This window comes from Patiria miniata, unplaced genomic scaffold (assembly GCF_015706575.1).
Source record: "Patiria miniata isolate m_02_andy unplaced genomic scaffold, ASM1570657v1 HiC_scaffold_29, whole genome shotgun sequence".
Classification (NCBI taxonomy): Eukaryota; Metazoa; Echinodermata; class Asteroidea; order Valvatida; family Asterinidae; genus Patiria; species Patiria miniata.
In genome coordinates, this window is record NW_024037068.1 from 466417 (window position 1) to 488017 (window position 21601).

At 40.3% G+C, this 21601-nt stretch overlaps 1 protein-coding gene across 3 annotated transcripts; it reads right to left on the reverse strand.

Annotated features, from left to right (window-relative positions):
* Positions 1–8260: 8260 nt before the first annotated feature.
* On the reverse strand, positions 8261–21022 carry LOC119736192 (probable flavin-containing monoamine oxidase A). Of its 3 annotated transcripts, XM_038210217.1 has the most exons (13): positions 20881–21022; positions 19988–20194; positions 18394–18481; positions 17632–17806; positions 16410–16524; positions 15563–15691; positions 14820–14848; positions 13948–14128; positions 13164–13264; positions 11764–11937; positions 11364–11450; positions 9669–9766; positions 8261–8927 (listed from the first exon to the last, which is right to left on the reverse strand). In XM_038210217.1, exons 2-13 carry the CDS (start codon positions 20139–20141, stop codon positions 8621–8623), a joined length of 1638 nt encoding a protein of 545 aa, XP_038066145.1. In that variant the 5' UTR covers positions 20142–20194; positions 20881–21022; the 3' UTR covers positions 8261–8620. The 3 variants fall into 3 exon arrangements, with proteins under 3 accessions (XP_038066145.1, XP_038066144.1, XP_038066143.1); XM_038210216.1 differs by lacking the exon at positions 14820–14848 and having other exon boundaries at positions 15534–15691; positions 19988–20191; XM_038210215.1 differs by lacking the exon at positions 14820–14848 and having other exon boundaries at positions 15534–15691.
* Between the last annotated feature and the right edge of the window lie 579 nt (positions 21023–21601).

Here is a 21601-nt window from a genome sequence, read left to right on the forward strand (position 1 = left end):
TTCTGGATTCATCAAGTAAACAAAATTTGATAAATTGTATTACAAGTAGTACTGGGATAAGGACTTATGACCAATTTTCAAAGAATGAAGATCGATTGTTCAGTTCGTAGAACTCCTGTACAGTATACGGAAGGTCATAAGTTCAGATCCCGCTTGACTTTTTCTTTATTTTCTCTAATAAAAATGGCAGGACCTATTCAGTCTGGGCTGTGTGTGGACAAAGATGAATTTGTTCATAGACAATATTCAAAATGCTTTATGCATTTCCCACAATAATGGTTTTCAGTTGAAGAGATGAATTTGTTCATAGACAATATTCAAAATGCTTTATGCATTTTCCACAATAATGGTTTCAGTTGACAAAAGAATGCATTGGTTTTTTTTGTTTTTTCCCCAGTTTGGTCCGTTAAATCATAACTTTTCATGTTGCAATATGGTACTTGCCTCAGGAGCTGATGAAAACAATGCAAAGTTGACAAGGGTCCAGTAGTTGACTTCAGATTGCAGAACTTGTTGCATGTACATTTTATGTAGTTATATTTTTGCGTCTTTTGGTAAATAGTTACAGTGTACATGTAGTGTACATCCTCTGTAGTCAACACGGAAAGAATGTTGCATCCCGACGCCACTTTTTTCATCACATATTATCTCAATGAAGGTCGGTTATTGCAAAAATGTTGAAAAGACATGAATCTGGGACTGAGAAACATTTCCAAGTTTGTTAAAAAATACTTTGAAAAATTCACTCCACTCTCCATAGACTTTGTACACAAACAAAGAAGTGGCGTCTGGATACTACATTCTTTCCGTCAATATAGAGAAACGACTTCTGAAAGAAAAATATTTCTGTGCAATGTAGGTGTTACACATCGGTTCTTTTGGGTCAGGTTTCCTTAGCCAGATTTTACTAGATGCACATTTAGTTACAGCTTTAGTGTTTAAATTTCTGTTAAAAATTTAGAAAACACACCTTTTTTTGTAAATAACCATGGCGATCGTGTGGACAACTTAAGTATTTGTATATATTTGGTATAGTGTATACTTCTATGCAGGAGAGATTATTTCTGTAAATAACCAAACCATGTTGATTGAATAATAAGTGTCACCACCGTAAATGATTATTGTCAACACCGAATATTCTGTCATGAAAATAAAAACGGCATACTTCGTTTCCTTATGGTAGCTCCAGAAATACCTTGTGTATTGAATTGAAATTTGGTTTAGTGATTAGTATTAGTAGTGATATAATTATACGAGTTTGGAGAGAAGTCTATTTTTGGCCAAATTTAATTGAAAAAAGTGAGGCTAACTGATTTTTTTTTTATTTTGGCCAAAACATCGAGCTTATACAATTTGGTTTTTTGGCAACTGAACAAAAGTCGCGCGGAGATACAGCCCAAACAATCCAGTGTTTTCAGCGCGAAAAGAAATCAAATTCCGAACGAAAGTGAACTTTTACGGGGACAAAAACAATACTCTCGGTTTCCGAACGATAACTTGAGAAATGTTTGATGTATTGAGTTGAAATTCGGTCTGGTTGTCTGCTTATATGTAACACAAGTCTGTTGATTGTTGAGAGAAATTGTCAAACAAAAATAATATAGCCCGAACAATCCAGTGTGTACACCGCGAAAAGTACAATCCAAACGAAAGTCAACTTTTTATGGGGGAAAAACAATACACTCGTTTTCCGAACGATAACTTGAGAAATTTTTGATGTATTGAGTTGAAATTCGGTCTGGTTGTTTGTTTATTATATATCACACAAGTCTGTTGAATGTTGAGAGAAATTGTCAAACAATAAAAACATTATAGCCCGAACAATCCAGCGTGTTTACCGCGAAAAATACAATCCGAACGAAAGTCAACTTTTTATGGGGGAAAAACAATACACTCGTTTTCCGAACGATAACTTGAGAAATGTTTAATGTATTGAGTTGAAATTCGGTCTGGTTGTTTGTTTGTGATATATCACACAAGTCTGTTGAATGTTGAGAGAAATTGTCAAACAATAAAACATATTATAGCCCGAACAATCCAGCGTGTTTACCGCGGAAAATACAATCCAAATTGAAAGTCAACTTTTGTGGAGAAATAAAATACACTCGTTTTCCGAGCGATAACTTGAGAAATGTTTAATGTATTGAGGTGAAATTCGGTCTGGTTATTTGTTTGTGATATATAACACAAGTCTGTTGAATGTTGAGAGAAATTGTCAAACAATAAAAATATTATGGCCCGAACAATCCAGTGATGCGTTAACCGCGAATCATTAGAGGTATATGCATGTTCGTGTCGCATACTAATTGTCGCCTTCCACGAGACAAAAGTGATAAAAGATCCATATTTTGTTATTTTGAAAACTGTCACCACAAAAAATGAAAAACTTGATTTCTGAATTTGAAATTTGTCAATTTTTGATACTTGTTCGATGCGGTGTAATTTCAGCTGTACATATTGAGCTTACTTCTGTCTTTGGTTGTTGCAGATGTTGTGTTTTCCCTAATTAATGACCGCTGTAAAACCTCTTATAACATATTTATCACCGTGTCATAAGTACGGGAAGAATTGTAAAACTAATGTGTATTTATATAGTACGTCTGCTAGTATTTTGTACTCAATGCATTGTTCAGTATTACATTGAGCTCTTAATTGGAAGGATATATGTCATGAATATTCATCTGGAATTCTATTATACTACATGTATTAAGAAGCTGCATGCTTGTCTTTATGATCCTGTTTGTTTGGTAACATTTACATCATGTTGGGGTAATTGCATTTTTGCCTGACAAAAAGAGGGTGCTGTGAGTTTTGGTTGCAAACAAAAAGTGAACATTACACACCCATCATGTTAATAAAAATAGATCTACGATCAAAATGTATATATATGTTGCTTTAAATTGGCGGCGATGGAAAAAAATCTTTTGGGTCTGATGACATAACTCCTGATTACATATCCAACATGCTTTATTCTGTATCATGTCTACTCAAAACACACAAATTAATGGATGGATATGTTAATGTATTGCTTGAATTTTTGTGAAATGTGCGATGGCAATTTCGCCTTTTTTTCCTAGACAAAAACTCTTTGTTTGCATTAGGAGGTTTATTTACTGCTTGTCTGTAAAGTATCCGTCATTTATGTAAATAATAAATTATGCAATGAGAAACCATTTGACATGTACTTTGAGTAACTTTTGGTGTCCTGTTTATAGCCCAACATTTCTCTCCTTTTCGACTCCCCCGGGGGGGGGATATTCTTTGATTTCGGGAGCAAAACAAATGTAGGCATCCTTAGACAATTTCAAAATTATAATGTGTGTGGTTTGTTTTGGTTTTTTTAAGAAAGAAAAATAAATGTCCTAGCTGGGAATCGAACCACAGTCGCTGGATTGAAAATCCGGTGCCGTACCACTCAAGCAAAACCACTCTCATTAGTTATGTCGTTGTTGTGCATTATAACTGTAAGATATAGGCTTCTCTAGCTTTACGCGTTGCCATTATGTACGCTTAGACGCAACGTACAGTCTGACAATGTTAACACGAGTTTGATTCCGAGATTTCAGTAAATAAAAACTGATTTACTTGATCGGAATTTGATTGCAAAAGGGTAGAGGGTGTCAAGTGAATTAAAATCGTAACATTCTAGGCACTCAAACAGATTCAATACGTGTTTTCTACACCGAACACACGTGTTCAACGGATGCAGGGAAGCCCATTTCTTTTGTCAATTTCCTTTGTGGAATCTGGCGTTAACAATAAAATGTTTCCATTGAGGCGAAAGGATTAAACGCCGCTATCTTTTTTCACCCTTGAGTGCCTCTGAAAGGGGAATATTGAAGCGGAAAATCACGAAATACAGCACTTAGAAAGCATTTTAACCCACATAATGATACTTTTTGAAGAGGAAATTGCATACTGAATCTAACTGTAGTTTCAAAATGCAAAAATTCGCCGTATTAAAAAAGTCGAGGAAATTTTTTTGGAAAAATTTGGCCCAAACTTTCCTCTTTCCAACGTAGGTGGCGCTATATATATTTCATTCTCGCATGTGCCGTTGGTTAGCGCCATGGCGCTATATATGATTTTATTTCTCAGTGCGTGCTAGCCGCCTGATCTTATTTCCAAGCATATTTTATAAAGAAAACTTAAGAATAAGTTGAATGGGTCTTCAACTAAAACAAAAGCATGAGGTCAGCGAGAAAATGCGATCCGAATAGAAGTCAACTTTAACGGAACAAAACATGCGATATTGATCGCCCCCAGAGGAGCTTCCGCTAGGGGCGACCTTTCTTGTCGCCCCTAGCGGTATATATTAACGCGCGTACCGCTGGGGGCGACCACTATTGTCGCCCCTAGCGGTATACCGCTGGGGGCGACCGATATTGATCGCCCCCAGAGGAACTTCCGCTAGGGGCGACCTTTCTTGTCGCCCCTAGCGGTATATATTAACGCGCGTACCGCTGGGGGCGACCACTATTGTCGCCCCTAGCGGTATAACGCTTGTACCGCTGGGGGCGCCCTTTGTCGCCTCTAGCGGTATATATTAACGCGCGTACCGCTGGGGGCGACCACTATTGTCGCCCCTAGCGGTATACCGCTGGGGGCGACCGATATTGTCGCCCATAGCGGTATATATTAATGCTTGTACGGCTGGGGGCGACCGTTATTGTCGCCCCTAGCGGTATACCGCTGGGGGCGACCGATATTGATCGCCCCCAGAGGAACTTCCGCTAGGGGCGACCTTTCTTGTCGCCCCTAGCGGTATATATTAACGCGCGTACCGCTGGGGGCGACCACTATTGTCGCCCCTAGCGGTATAACGCTTGTACCGCTGGGGGCGACCGTAATTGTCAAAGGGGAGGCGGGTTTTTTTTTTCTGTCGGGAACAAAGGGGGAGGGGGGATAAGGAACTGAAGATATTAATTCATAATTTAATGCAATATAATAATATACGCCTGGGGAAAACAAATAATCAGTGGTACTTATTGTTATTTTGAAGGGGGCTACATACCATGCCAATACAACAAATGATAAACATCCCCCGCCATGAGCATGTCCATCAGCCACTATTATAATCACAGACAAGGACAGCCAATTATTTGTTTGCCCCAGGCATATATTATCATATTGTATTAAAATATGAATTAATGTCTGGGGCTTAACACCGCCTCTGCCCCCCCCCCCCCCCCCCCAAAAAAAGAAGTGTCCCGCCTCCGATCCCTTGTGGCCGGCCGGTCGATCGTACTAGTGCATGCAGTATGTGAAATAAATTTTAAATAGCGCCACCTACGTTAGAAAGAGGAAAGTTTGGGTCAAATTTTTCCAAAAAATTTACCTCGACTTTTTAAATACGGCGAATTTTTGCATTTTGAAACTATGGTTGTTTTCAGTATGCAATTTCCTCTTCAAAAAGTATCATTATGTGGGATAAAACGCTGCCTAAGTGCTGTATTTCGTGATTTTCCGCTTCAATATTCCCCATTCAGAGGCACTCAAGGGTGAAAAAAGATCGCGGCGTTTAATCCTTTCGCCTCAATGGAAACATTTTATTGTTAACGCCAGATTCAACAAAAGAAATTAACAAAAGAAATAGGCTTCCCTGCATCCGTTGAACACGTGTGTTTCGGGTAGAAAACACGTATTGAACCTGTTTGAATGCGTAGACTTTCACGATTTTAATTCAATTTACACCCTCTACCCTTTTGCAATCTAATTCTGATCAATTGAATCCGTTTTTATTGACAAAAATCTCGGAATCAAACATTATCAGACTGTACGTTACGTCTAAGCGTACATGTGAGCAACGTGTAAAGCTAGAGAGAAGCCTACCCTTACAGATATATACTTGCAAAACAAGGTATCGAGCAAGAATGGCGTTGCCTATCTGGTTACGGCACGAGACTCCCAATCAAGCGACCCAGGTTCGAATCCCAGCTATGCCCCTCACTTTGTTTTTGAAAACACAAATATTTATTTGAAATTGTCGACGGATGTCTGGATTTTTTTTTTTTTCTCCAAAGTCAAACAGTTTTTTTTGTGATGGGGGCATCTTTTTTACTCTTATGAGAGATGGAGAAAAATTTGGGGCAAAGAAAAATAATTCTAAGGACATATAATTTATCCTGGTTTTTTTTCAAAAATAATTGAATATTCTTTAAAGTTGGATATTAAATGAAAAATTGACAAAAAAGTCATCGATTTGACATTTGAAATGACGATTTATTTTTTATAGAGCACTTTCTTTTGTTTTGAAAAATCTATTTTACATACTTCATAAAAAAAACTCATTTATTAAACCACATATTATTTTATACATGTCATCAGAATTGCAGAGTAATTAAGATTATCTAAACTGCTCAAAAAGCAAGCCTGTAGTCAAATTGTCCTGAAATAAATGTTCTACTACTATTTAGCCGGAGTGATATTTTAAACAATGCCTTTAATTTTCAGTAGCAAAATGTCAAACAACTTTAAAACAAGAACCAATAGAGAATGGTGAGCGCAAAAAAAATGAAGTCCACTTAATAAAAAGTCAACTTCTAATGGAATAAAAAACAACATACATGTACTCGTTTTGCAGATCTTTGGTATCTCAAGAAATGTCCTGAATTACAAAATTGAAATGGATGCAACCATTCAACCATTTGTTTTGGGTTTTACTGATAAATTACTTTATAAACATACTACAAGATAAATTAAGACTGGTCTTAGGAATGTCTACATCTTTGCGAATATAATTCATCTACAAACGAATTCCATGAATACAATACATGCTTATTTATTACCTGGGCCGAGGAGGTTATCTTTTCACCGGCATTGGTTTGTGTGTTGGTTGGTTGGTTAGTGTGTTTGTCTGTGAACAGGATAACTCAAAAAGTTCTGGACGGATTTTCATTAATTTTTTTTTGGGGGGGGGGGGGTTGATCCTTGGTACAAGTACAAATCGATAAGATTTTGGAAGTGATCGGAATCTGCGTCTGGATGCAGGATTTTTGTAAAGAATTTTTCACCCATATGCATGTAAAACTTTCACCAGATCGCTCTGTGTACTTGTTCTCCATAACCCTCGAGGACAGACACACAAAGGGAGAACAACAGATCCTTTCAGTCCTCGGGAGTTGGGTCTTTTGTTCAAAACCGTCCTCTGTAGTGCTTAGTCTATGGGAGAGTGTTAACGTTAAATTACAGGGACAAAGGAAAACACAAAGCATTGTCCTCGGGAGTATAGTAAAACAAGAGTGTGTGCACAGGTTCGTGTGTGTGTTCCTTCCTCCATGGTGGCACTGACCCAGTGACCATGTATTACTTGTAACCCACCTAATCTAAACACACAAGTCAATGGACTATACCATTTTTTACAACGGGGGAGTGGAAAAGTAGACCAACACAGGCATATACATACAAAATGTTTTGATATTAAGGGATGTTCTAAATGTGCAATAAAATATGGAAGTCCAATGGGCATGCAAGGCTGTATGGGTGTACTATTATGGCAATGAATTGTTTAGCCTTGGCGGAGGTGTGCGCTCTCTGATGAGTGCTTTCTAGATTTTTGTACGCAATTGCACCATCGAACGGCTGATTATTTGATAACAAAAACCTCCTTAATATAAATTATCCAGCATAATTAGGCAAGAGTTGAGTTAAATGTTTCAAATTACTATCCTACTGGCATTGTGATAAATCTGTAACAACAAAATAAATTATGAAAAATTTTTTTACAATCTGAAGACATAATCAGACTGACATTTAAAAAAAATATAAATTATATCTCATTCAGTCGAAATAATTATTATGATAAAAAAATACAAAAATTCTTCATTTGATGTGGAGTTTCCTTGTGATTCCGCTGAGAATTTCTTTCCTGAGACCACCAATCACTGGATATACACAGGTAGTTTCAATGTAAGGTAAGACAAAGCTTCTACATGTACTAAAGTCTGATTGGGGGTGGGGCACATTACCACTTTCAAGTTAACCACTTTGCGCCGGGATTTTCTTTGACAAAAAATTTGATTTTCGCAAAAGGCAAAACTTTCTAGCCAACTTCTGATGTACAGCCAAACGCCACAAATACTGATTCGCATGAGACACTTCAACAGTATTTGAGTGGTTTTTTTTGCCACAACCTCATATGTTCCAATACTCCGGGGTAAGCACCGGAGCGTAAATTGTAGGCCGTGCAAAACGGCCAATTCAAGATCAACACATGGCCCGCTCCACAGACTTCACAGACTTTGTGTGTGTACAAAAGACATAAGGGATTAGCGTGTTTAGACATCACCCGGAGGCGAGTCTAGGCAATTTTGATGCCTTAACCCATCAGCCGTGCCTGTGTATAAAAACAGTCAGTGCGTGTTATCACGTCCTCCGACGCGAACTGGTTAACGATGACCTACTGAAAGCCAGTTTTTGAAATTGTCGATCATTCCAAGTTTTCAGACCTGAAGGATAATGCTACAAACTATTCAATTTTCCAAACTACTCTATTTTCCGAAGAAATAAAAAAAATGGCCATGTACTGACTGATATTTTTGAAGCTTTTCTTTTGAATTACTCAATCAACGTGTGACTTTAAGCCTGGCGGGTGGTCACAAAATTGAAATTCCATTGTGCCCTAGATATTCCAAGGTTTGGACATCCTCCGAACAAAGGAGGGAGTCCATTTAAGGCCAAACTTTTTGACGAAAAGTGCTGTAACAAGCACTGCCCCTACTGCACCGCCCACCAATAACAATCGACCCCACATCCGATTACCCTGGCCGGTGTCTCGCTTGTCGTCTAGACTGGTCAGGACTTGGTCCGGTGGCCGCTCGGGTTCCAGACGTCGAAGAACCTCGTCCGCTGCCCGCATCCCAGACTGCACCGCACCGCTGATGAAGCCCACGTGGTGTGTGGCTGTTTCTGTGCCGGCCCAGTGCACTCTGAGAAATGAAATATAACGACACTTTCTGTACGAGGTAGTGGTGAGTGTGGCCTAGTGGTTAGGGTTCATGACTCATGATCAGATGGTCAGGGGTTTGGTTCCAGCTGCTGGTCATATATGTTGTGTCCTTGGGCAAGCCACTGCACCCCCACTTGCCCCTCTCCACCCAGGAGTACATGTATAAATGGGTACCGGCATTAGCTGGGGAGTAACCTGCGATGGACTAGCATCCCATCCAGGGGGAGTAGAAATATTTGTTTCATGCAAATGAAACATTCGAGTAAACTATGATTTTAGTAAATAAACCATTAAATTTTTTTTCCAATTCACATTAATGTAACCAAAACGAGGCTGGAAGGAAAATAGTCTGGTTCCTTTTTTAAATAGTTTTTTTTTGGGGGGGGGGGTCCTAGTAATAGATTATCAGGTTGCAAGCCATTTGATTTTTTTTTCACATTCAAATCGATGTAACAAAAGAGAGGCTGGAACGAAAAATAGTCTGGTTCCTTTTTTAAATAGTTTTTTTTTGGGGGGGGGGGTTCCTAGTAATAGATTGTCAGGTTGCAAGCCATTTGATTTTTTTTTCACATTCAAATCGATGTAACAAAAGAGAGGCTGGAACGCAAAATAGTCTGGTTCCTTTTTTGCACAAAAAAACATTATCATTCAGAACTGTTATTTGATAAGGGGAACATGACTGAAATGGTGGCTGCATAATAAAGGTCTATAGCAGCGCTACCTGTCAAATGGTGTCCTGAGCCCTTTGTGAAATGTCATTGCTCCGGGGGTCATTATGTTGACAGGACAGCCACCGTTGTAAGACTCCAAAGCCCAGTCCTGAAAAAATTCATCGAGAGAGAATTATTAAATTGCTTTGATGGTTAAATTTGTCTTCCCCGTGGTCTTCAACAATTTCGATTGTCTCTCTGTTAATAAATTTTCAACTTGTATGTTTTATTCCAACCAAAAAAAAAAAATCGTTTTGAAATTTTTTTCACATCTGCAAACCTCTAAAAAAAAGCTCTTTGTTTTAGGCACAAACAGATACACTTGCAAGCAGACTGGCTCCCGGTCCGTGCATTATCGATACTGATTGTGGGGCGGGAACCAGGCACAAGAACATGAACTATTGTCTGGCAGTCAATAATTTGAATATTGTAAAGTAATAATTCAATCACTAAACATGGGCTGATTTTTTTTTGTCAACGTCTCATTCAAAAGTGAACAATGTTTGTATTGCTAGAAAAATAGGAATTTGTTTTTCGGGTTGAAACTCAAAAAATTTAAATTCAAATTGGCAATGAAAGCAAGCTTCTTGAAGAGTGCACGGGCACCTTAGTTTAGAAGCCAATAGACAAATCGACGACAGCCATTTTCTGTTGTGGCGCAAGCCTCGTGCGAGTCGCGCTCAGGTAGTATGCATGCACTCCAGCTCCTTCGACCAATGAGAATACCAAAATGCGCGTGCGCCTCGTCTTTAAGAACGCATGCAGCATGCATGTGAAACCAGGGCAGTAAAAGGTTCTAATTCTGGTCGCCGAATTCCACTATGGACCTTATTCAGCCATATTAAATTGAAGGCAAGGTAAAATCTTCATTTTTTGGAATTGTGAAGAGAAATGAAAGCAATGACATAAAGTTAATTACAAATTAATACCAGTCCACTCTGATGAATACTTTAAAATGTGTGATTAACCACGGCCTAATGTTTTAAGCCACATTTAAAAAATAAATTTAAAGTGAGGCTAGAATGAATTAGTCTGGCACCCATCCAATTCAACAGTTCACAATTTATAAAACACATTCAGGGAACACGACCAAAATGGCTTCCTCGTTAATAAGGTCCAAAGACCTGAAGTACAGTCTTATCCCTTTGGCATTTAACTCTTTGGTGCGCCTTTATCAACTCCAACACTGTTTGAAAGGGATAATTATTCATAAATACCTGAGACAATTTACCATTCCTATTAGTCGAGAGCCCGTCACATGGGTGGTTTTAAAATGCCGGCAAAACAACACTGCCTTCAGCGCCGCATCGCGCAGTACTCGCCGCGTGCGCACAATTTCCAAATAAGGTGATTTTTAGCACTATGCGCGCGAGGAACATACCATAACCATGGCCAGAGGGGTGTTTCACAAAACATGAAGTAAATTGTTGAACAAAATCGTCGGAAATTTGTGACTTTTGACTTGTTTTGATTTTTTGAAAGAAAGGTATTTATGGATGGGAATAAATATGTGCCTGGCCGGAATTAAACAAGTACAATTAAAACCGGCTAGGGGCCTGGTCGCTGACAATGACCCTCGCCTTTGGCTCGGACCATTATCTGCATCCAGGCCTCTGGCCGGTTTTAAACGTACTTGTTTAAAAAGGCCAAGCACACATTTTATGCCCTTAGTAATATTCTTATTGGCTGCAATAACCCCTACTGACCTTTTCACAGTAGTCTAAGGGGTCTCTTGCCTTTGACCCAAAGAACTCTGCTAGGGAGTCCAAGACAGCTTGCTTTCTGATGTCAGGCTATTTATGAAAGGAATAAACAAAAAAGAGATTTACTGATACCTTTGGTAAACCATACATGTTAATTTGTAAAAAGTAAATAGGGGCTTGAAATTTTCAAAACTAAATGTAAAATATGTCACTGTTTTTATCAAATATACTTTAAATATATGCTTTAAATTGTTTTAGGAAAATAACACAAATTTTCAGGAAACCAAAACTGATGATTTGTTGAGTCAAGGCATTGCCTCCCTGTCTCACTTTTGCAGCATCTTTCACTAACAATTACAAGCAGAAATTCCCCGCAAAACCACATTTTCGTAGTGTGACTCACATCAATATGGCTCCACTCTCGGCCATTGGCGTAGAATCCCACGATGCCCGGGTTGCCGTTAGACGTCGTGCAGTCGTAGGTGAGGTGTAGTGGGCCTGAGCTGGGACCTTCGATAATCGGCTTACCGCCGTTGCTGACGATCTCACCGGAAAAACCATCCTCTCTCCAAAACGCCTGTACAGAAAAATGAGCGGATCGTTTGACCAAGATTTGCTCAGCAATATAATCAAATGAACAATGGACCCTCCCTGCCCATATCAAACAGTGCCCACTGATCATTTCCATGACGACTGTTGGTCAGAGGACAATAACAGCTCCGTCGAACTTGGTCAGAAGAGCTGTGAGAAATGAACAAACCAAAGGTGGACAGGGGAAATCCGGAACAATCCACTGTTTTGTGTCAGAGGCAAAACCCCGCATCCAAATTCATACGAACATCATCATTCCAAAGTTGCAGCAATTAAAATAAAAATCAATAAACAAGACAAGCTTTTTTATATGGGCATTTCAACGATGTAACAGTTTATAAATAATTTAAACAGGATTTTCAGACACAAAAAGGAAGAACGACACCCGATTGGTTTTAGGTCATTGATTTAAAATAAAAGTTTCTTCTTTTAAAGGGAAAATAGAACATTTGCAAACATCAAAAAATAAAACTACCAAATCATTTTGAAATACCTTGCTGGACTGTTAGTGAATGACAGTGTAAAGCATCCTGTAAAATCATGGCACCTGATATACTGTCATTTTCAAGAAAAGTGGTATTTTTGTATCAATTTCCAACGCTGATCGGCCGATCAGCGTTGGAAAAAACTGGCTTTTTTTCAAATACTGGCCCCAATTGACCATCGCACTTGTTTGCAATCGATTACAAACCTATGAACGGGTACGAGCCAGCTAGACTGGTGCCCTGACCTTACAATTCCCCAATGTATGTAAACTGCTCTGTTTCTTCTTATATGGAGTCAGGGAACCAGACTACAGGAAAATGATTGTTTTTCTTGGTTTTTATAGCATTTTCAAACCCAAAACCTCAAAAAAGTCAGTGTAACTATTTTTGCTATATATTTCCAACCCCCCAATTCCATCCATTTCTGAAAATTACAGAAAAAGCAAATGATGTATATTCCCTTTAATATGGGTTTGTGCTCTCTGTAAGAGGATTGAAGTGTTTGTGTCCTTGAGCAAAATACTTTGCAACAGTTGATTCTCTCTACATAGGAGTGAGATGTGTACTCAACCGACTGCTCTACCTTCTATGACCATATAAAGTAGTAGTCACTGGGCTTGAACTTTCTCAATCCTGCAAAGTCCTCCAAAACCCCCACATGGATACTGAAGTATCTTAGAGGGTTAGGAAAGAAGAACAGGAAGTAGGAAAGAGGACATTTATTTACCGTTGGATAGGTGACAATAAACTTGATGAGATGTCCCACTGGTGACAGCCTTGCCAGATTGATCCTGTCCAACGGCTTGACGGGTGTGTACTTGATGTCAGCTGCAACCAACATAAACCACATAATTTGAGGGAATGTGTTAAACTTGAGCGACTGGTTTCACGTAATCACGAGAATTTCCTGGTCCTGGGATCATTAACCTTGGTCGGCCAGTCCCCAATAATCGACTGGGCTAAAACATCATTGACTAGAGCATGCTTGATCAAAATTCATCTAAGTATGGTTGTAGTTCTTGATCGAACTTGCTCAAATTTTAGTTTTGCAAGCTCCGCATTTACAACAAATCTAATATATTCAGCAGACATTTTCTTAACTTTCCAAACCGTTAATGTGACATATTGTGTCAAAACCATAAGCTTCTGGGAAGTGCTTCAAATTGAAATACGACCAAAAACAATGTAGGGGAGTTTCTTTAATTATGTTGTCGATCCCTGAACATATCTATGCTTGTTACTAAGTTTTTAAAAAGCAACATAGATTCTATATTGCACTCGAATAATGGCAAAAAGCATTACCCAAAACTTTCTGTTTTAACCTCTGTAATTTTAGGAATTTCAAATGAGCATATTTTCGGCAAGAAAGGATTTTAAAAATTTAAAATATGTTCTTTCTAAGAGGAAAATAAATATTTTAACAATTTTTAAAAAGTTTTTGCACCAGCTGCCCCAAGGATTCTGGGGTTTTTTTTTGACAGAACAAAGAACTTAATTTCTGCAAAACTTACTGGAGCAATGAATGGGAGCAGCAACAACCACATAGCGACAGGTGAATGCTTTGCCTGCAGCAGTTACCACGGTGACACTGTCAGCCTCCTGCTGGTCTATGTGATCTACAGGCTGGCCCAATAGAACCTGCTCCTGGCCTATCCTTTCTACCAGAAGTTTAGAGATTTGTTGAGCTCCCCCCTATAACAATTTTAGGCAAAACAAAATAAAAATGAATTTCTCGTACCGCCTGCTATCTTATTTTTTTTATCATACATCTGCGAATATATTTTGCCTTTTACGTGTTTCTAGCAAACTGTAGCGATGTTTTCAAGTTCAAAATCATGGTAGAAAAGGTAGCGGCTCCTTTGAACACAAAAGCATCAGCAAAAGAATCAAGAAAATGGAAGAATCCATCTTGGAAAATCCACAAATTAGAAGAAAAAACAACAGGGCCTGCCTTTGTTTTTTACTCGGCCTTAATCAAAATGCAAGTTGAATATTACATCTTTCAAAAAAAAAACACCAGGATGCTAACCCTAACTCCCTATGGGGTGTGCAAAATCGTATTGAAATTGGAGGATTCAGGACTGTTAGGGTTTAGATTGAAAGTAATGGGACCGAGGAAAAGGCAGGTAGGTGGAGGGTTGGGGGAGGGAAGAGGGGAGGGTCTGGGGATAGAGATGGCATGACAGTGGGATGTAAGGAAAAAACAATACCTTTACACTGACGCCATTATTGGCATCCCCTTAGGGGGGGAGGAATATTTTTGTGGGGGGGGGAGGTTATTTTTTTGTGGGGGGGGGGGGGTGGAGCGGTTGTGAGGTGGAATTGGGAGGGGGTGTGGATATGGAGCAAGATAAGGCGCAAGGGTGGGATCAAGAAGCACTACCTTTATCCTGAAGCCATTATTGGCATCCCCTTGGGGGGGGGGAGGGGAGGTTTTTTGGGGGAGGTTTTTTGGGGGCAGAAGGTTCTTTTTGGGGGAGGGTGGAGCAGATGTGAGGAAGTGCGATTGGGAGTTGGGGGTAGGGACATGGGGCTAGAGAAGGCAAGAGTGGGATCAACAAGCAATACTTTTATCCTGAAACCTTCATGGGGGGTGAGGGTGGGGGGTGGGGATGGGGGGGGTGGGGTTGTGCGGAAGTGAGGAGGTGGAGATTGGAAGAGATTGGGAGGGCCAATTGGGTAGGGACATCGAGGTACACAAGGCAAACGAGTGGGATCAAGGAGAAGCAATACCTTTATCCCAAAGTCGTTATTGGCATCCCCTTTGTGGGGGGGGAGAGGTTTTGTTTGGGGCGGGGAGTTGGTGGGGATGTGAAGAGGTGGGATTGGGAGTCAGGGTGGGGACATAGGGTAGAGAAGGCACAAGAATGGGATCAAGGAGAAATAATACTTTTATCCTGAAACTATTATTGGCATCCCCTTTGTTGGGGGGGGGGGGGGGGGGGGGAAGAGAGGTTTTGTTTGGGGCAGGGGTTGGTGCAGATAGGGGGGGGAGGGTTTAGGGGGGTGGAGTAGATGTGATGAGGTGGGATTGGGAGCTGGGGTGGGGACATGGGGGTACAGAGGGCGCATGAGTGGGATCAAGGAGAAGCAATACCTTTATTCTGAAGCCGTTATTGGCATCCCCTTCCGCCTCCACCAAATTTCTGATCCCTCCTGCGCTGGCGACGTAATGCATGAAGTAAAGCACTGACATCATACGGGGTGGGGCTCCATTGATAATGTCTGCAGATACCTCAATAGCATCCCTAGCCTCTAAGAAAAAGAAAGAACGTTTAGACAACAACTAAAAATCTGTAGGTATTGGCTTCCTGTCATCTTTTCAAAATTAAGGTTGATCAATTTCAAATTTGATTTCAAATTCGACTTGATTTCCTCCTGGGCAAAAATTGCATTTTGGCAAATAAAAAAAAAACCCAAAACAAACAATTCCTTTAACAGAAGACACTTGACCACTTTGCGCAGGGATTTTTTTACATTGACCGGACCCAGGTGTGGGATTGTTTTTCGCGAACCTCGATGTCAGACGGGGTCAGGCCGTCATCTGCAGGTAGCACGCCCTGATATTTCCGGCCTCACTTGCTGTGAGCGGGTCGCAGACAGATATTTCCAGCCTCGCTCGTTCTGAATACCGCAAAACCTTTGCATGTATATACACGTCATCCAACGTTAACTGGTTAAGGCAACATTTTCCATAATCTACGAAATATGCTTCGAATTACAATAACGGCAATAACTGTAGAAGCCCAACTTTAATACATCAAAAAGCAGTGCTGCTTTAGAAATGTAGTCAATGAAATCCTGACCTTTGAGCTTCAACAAAACAAAATGACCTCTTGAACTTTGAACTATATTGAACTTTTAAAAACACTGAGTCAAAATCCTACGAGGACAACACAAATCTGTTAAAACACAAAGCCAGAGACAGAAATTCTTGACGCCTTAAAGGATTACCAGTTCAGTTAGTACCTACCCTGTGTCCAAGTTGTTTGTCGGACAAGGCTGTCCATAGTTGTCCCATCGTACACCTTAGCATACGGTGACTTCATTGGGTCGTCCAGGGGAACACTTGCTGCTAGTCTGTCCGTCTGTCAATAAAATACCACATTTCATGGATGAATTAAAATTGCAAGCGTCTTGGTGTGGACGTAGAGGCAACTTCACTTCTGATGACTTAGATTCAGCTCCGACTTTTTTTTGGCAGACAAATCACCAAGAAATCATTTTAATGGCATATAGGATCATTTACAGAGGACTCCAGAACATAATCTTCATAGGAGCAAGTCCATGGCCAAGTTCCATGATGGTTGCTACACTCGGATGCTCCGGATGGCCTTCAACGTCAGCTGGATACAGAAGGTGACCAATGAGCAACTCTTAGGCAACCTCCCTAAGATGACCAGCAAGATAGCAGGGAGACGGATGCAACTCGCTGGGCACTTTCTGCAACATCAAGAGTTGCCCGCCAGCCAAGTCATCATCTAGGAAACCGACCCATGGGAGGATGAATCGTGAGCGCCCTCCCAAAACCATGGTCAAGATCCTGATGAAGGACAGTGGCACCGTGACTGCTGATGAACTCAAGACACTAATGACGAAAAAGGTCATCGAGCCCGACGCAACCACAACTTGTAGTCGATCATTTGCATAATATCCCAAAAATATCCTACCAAATCATCATTAACCCTAACTCCCTAGCAAAATTTACTAGGAACTGCACCCAACCTCACAAATTCCAATACCCACATGGGAAATTGTACACACACACTGTTGGACTTAGTTTCTAGAGGTATGCCAACCCCAGTGTAAAAGACCATCAGTTTAGGGGTACTGCACCCATCCCAACAAATTTCAACAACACCTGCTGTTGGACTTTGATGGGTTGAGTTCGGTTAGGGTTAAAAAAGCTTACTCGGATTAGAGATTGAACCGGTATTAAACACCCCATGAAATTATTCTGTCTGGCTTGCTGTCATTTAGCGGAAATTTAAAAAAATGTAGGTAATATCCAAGGATACGTCAATTGACTTGATTTTTTTGAATAAAAGTTGTGTGTGTTTTTTCACTGTTTTCTCAAACAGTGTAATATCCATTGAGCTGAAACTTCAACATTCTTGAGCATTCTTCTTTGGATTTTGAGTGGTGTGTTTTTACTGGAAAAGAAGAAAATGCATGAAAAAGTAAACGACACTCACCAGAGTTAAGAAGCGATGGACGTCCACCAGTGCCGCCAGAGACATGGACGGGATGCTGGAGTTGTAGGAACGGATGCCTCGGTTGCCTAGCAACATCAGCTTCTTGCCCGTGCTGTATTGTGGGTATTTCTCTAGGCCTAGCTCCTCCATGAGCCAGTGGAGGTGATGCTGTGTGCTGTCGCAGATAAAATCAATAGCGATATATATTATTTTAAAAGATATTTATCAATGTATCCTTAGTTGGAATCACATTGGTGTTACAACTGGATGACAAGTTATTCAACATAATGTGCATACCGATTTGTAATTTTTTTTTCATGCTTGGATTGTCCAGCTGTCACATGACGTCAAACGGAACAGTCTAAAAGTTTTCACTCCACAAAGAACAGACACGGAAATAAGTGGCATACTTCATGTATTTATTAAATTAACAATCACAATTGCCCAAATCGCATGTCATCATGTTGATACGTGATTAGCCGCCATTGTTGTTGATCAGCTGGCAGCAACTTCGTACCCATGGTCTACTATCATTCGTTCAACATCAAACTCGTACCGGATCTATCACTAGGTACGAGCCGCCCACGAACATTTGAGGTGGTGCGGCAATGGAGGGCACTGTTGTAGCTAGCGCTGAAAATTTCCAGAAAAACAAACATTGACGCGTACGATCCAAATCGCCGCGCACACTGACCAGAGACTAACTTTTTGGGGGGGGGGGGTGCCTGACATCACCCTCACTTTTGTCAGTGAATGACCTACCTTCCAAGCCACTGGCCACCCAAGTCCCATACGTCTTTCCCGTGAGCACCTTGCATTTCAGTGGACAACGTACGGCCTCCGACTCTGTCTGGAACAAAGAATCAATGCATCATCGTCACTATCAGGACTGGTCACTGAAGAAAAAGTTAACTTTAACAAGTTCTGTCTGACAGAGACATCCATCAGATAATTATAATGTATACTACAGTGATAAAGTCAAGTACCTCACAAGTCCATGCAAGGACTTAAAGCTATAGTCCATCATTTGTAATTAGTGCATTTTGTTCGTTTGAAGCAACAAAAGTGTTCAAAATCTAATGAAGGATACTGAACAACTAACCTGATGAAGTTTCAGCTAAGCTTCAGCTGTACATTCCGAGAAAAGCAGCATTCTAAGATCTCAATTTCAAATCAAAAGTTACTGAATCATGTTTTGAATTGTTTTGAATTGCAGCTATACGCGGCGTCGCGCACTGATCCGACGAATTATAACAACCGCGCGCGCGTGTGCGTCGTTCCAATACTTGTGCGCGCTGCGCTGAATAACAAAACGAACTACTAATTTAAATTTTCCTACGGTGCTTCTTAAGAATCACCGTTGGAAATGCCTTCTTTCGTTGATTACTTCAAAATGAGAGCTTCCCAGAAAGAATAATTTCACAGGGAGTTTAGTTCCCTTACTATCTTTCAACCAAGTTTGTTTTTCAACAGTAATTACGCCAGTTACTTTTCGGATGGCTGCAAATGATGGACTATAGCTTTAACAAGTCTTCCACAAGGCCTCGATCCAGTCCCACTTCAGCTCACGTACAAGCTTTTCAAATGAGCTGTGACAAACTAAAGCATTCCTTTGTTATTGTTTATCCACCGTTGCTTGTGACCGCACTTGTGATCTGGTCTTGTGATTCACTTGTGACTAGACTTGTGATTTACTTGTGACTAGACTTGTGATTTACTTGTGACTGGACTTGTGACTGGACTTGTGATTTAGTCGTGACTGGACTTGTGATTTACTCGTGACTGGACTTGTGATTTACTCGTGACTTGACTTGTGATTTACTTGGGACTGGACTTGTGATTTACTTGTGACAGGACTTGTGATTTACTTGAGACTAGACTTGTGACGGACTTCATTACAACAATGTTATACTGCCAGAGGCAGTTTATGCCTGTCACAAGTAAATCACAAGCCAATTCAACTGTCTGGTCACAAGTATTTTTAACAGGGGATGAACAATAACAAAGGCTGCAAGGAAGGGAGGAAAGACAGGTCTGAAGTTGGTGTGATATTCTGAAGTGTATTTTACTGACTCAACCAGAACCAGAACCAAAACCAGAGCCTTTGTCACAACAATTTCAATAGCTTGAGAGTCACCTTTGGACTAGATGACTTGCAATTGATTTGTAACAGACTTTGTGATGACTTATAATCCGCCATAGGTACCTCGACTTACTACACTGTCAAGAAAGTGAAGTGTCACAATGCTGGGTTGAACTTCAGCGGAGTGTATTAACTCTTCTAAAGTATTCTTCGCCAAAGCAAAGCCTCAAATTGCATACATTATGGACAGGAATTTCAATAACATTTCTTCACCTTTTGCCTCCAGGACGAGTACCCTACAGTCAGGTTTCTCCTGCCGCAGTCTGTAGGCAGTGGTCAGTCCAGCCACGCCAGCCCCGATGACAATCACATCCCAGTCTGCTGGACTGTGACGTCCAGTCAGATCGGGCGGAGAACCGTGCTCCATCCTTGTAAGTTCTCAAGTCCAGTCTGACTCTGAGCTGCGTGAAGTAAAGACTTCTGGACAAAAATTTACAAAATAATACAAATAAAGAAATGTATATCCTCGAGTCACCATAACTGACGCAGGTAACGCTTGCAACGCGCGCGTTGTCCAACGCAAATTGAATGCTAGTGCATCAAAACATATCCTCGTCGTTTTAGGTGGACTGACGATAATTATAAAATTAATAATTTAAAAAAAAAAAAAAAAACTAACCCTATTTGTCTACAATTATTCATGGACCCCGATTTGATTATGTTGAGACTTTCTTTTGAATACTACATGTGATATTATATGGGGAAATACAGTTTACACGGCGTGCATAGTGCCGAAAAACATTTCGCTGCGCAGAAACCCGTGGTCCGAACTTTTTAATTATGTTTTTGGTCATTGTGTCAAAAGATGCACAAGACTCGAGGCTAATAAGTCAGGACAGCTTGGGTTGCGGTAAAAGTTGGGGGGGGCAGATTTAGGGTTAAAACTACGCAATCCTATTTCTACGCACTCGCCTTCAGCTAAGTTACACAAAACTGTAGTTATAACCATTACTCTATAGTGCACCATGGAGGGCTTATTCCTCCATGGTTTCAACCTGCGCAAAAATTCCAAGTGTTTTCTAAGCAGGCCTAAAAATGCTTCAATATTTCCCTGCTAAATTTGACTTTCTTCTTCCCAATGTGGCAATTCATCAACTAGAACTCACCTTATGTGGACGAGAAAATTTCAGAAAGTTTCAGTTCATTCCAATTCCATTGTTTTCCAAGGTTGAGATTATTATTATATGAACTTTGCTGTCCGAACTCCGAAGTACAAGTTGTGTCATTTTTTGTACGTCTATGACGGACTACTCGACACCAAAGAAGATAGGTCACTCCGCTGAAAAAGTGAAACAGGAGCTAGGAACAGCTAGCTAGCTTCAGGCGCTCATGGGGGAGGGCGCCACCACGTTTCTGATAGGTAAAAATGATATTGTGCCCCAAATCAAAACGCATATTAAGATATACATTGTTTCTGTAGTAAATCATTGAGACATGTAACATTTTAAATCAATTTATTTTCTGATTTAGTATACGGTGCTTCAGGGGAAAATGCCTGAGTGCCTTATTTGAAATTGACTGTACAGTATTGCTGCGAATGAGCTGGCTGTAAAACAGGATTCATCTGCAGATGGTGGTATATGAACAATTTCCCGGCCCCACCGTGACCCCCTCCCCTCCAAAAAATATCTTTTCTTTTGTGATGTCTTTGTGACATGAAGCGTTTTTAGTCTAGGCGATATTTCTTGAAAATGTTACATGAAGAGGCATTTTCGAGTAGAAGTTGGTAACATAGCTATTTTACCAAATTTAGAAAATGTTATTGAAGTAAGCTAGGAAGTGTAAGTAGAATTACCAAAACAAACCTTTAGAAATAATAAAGAGTAC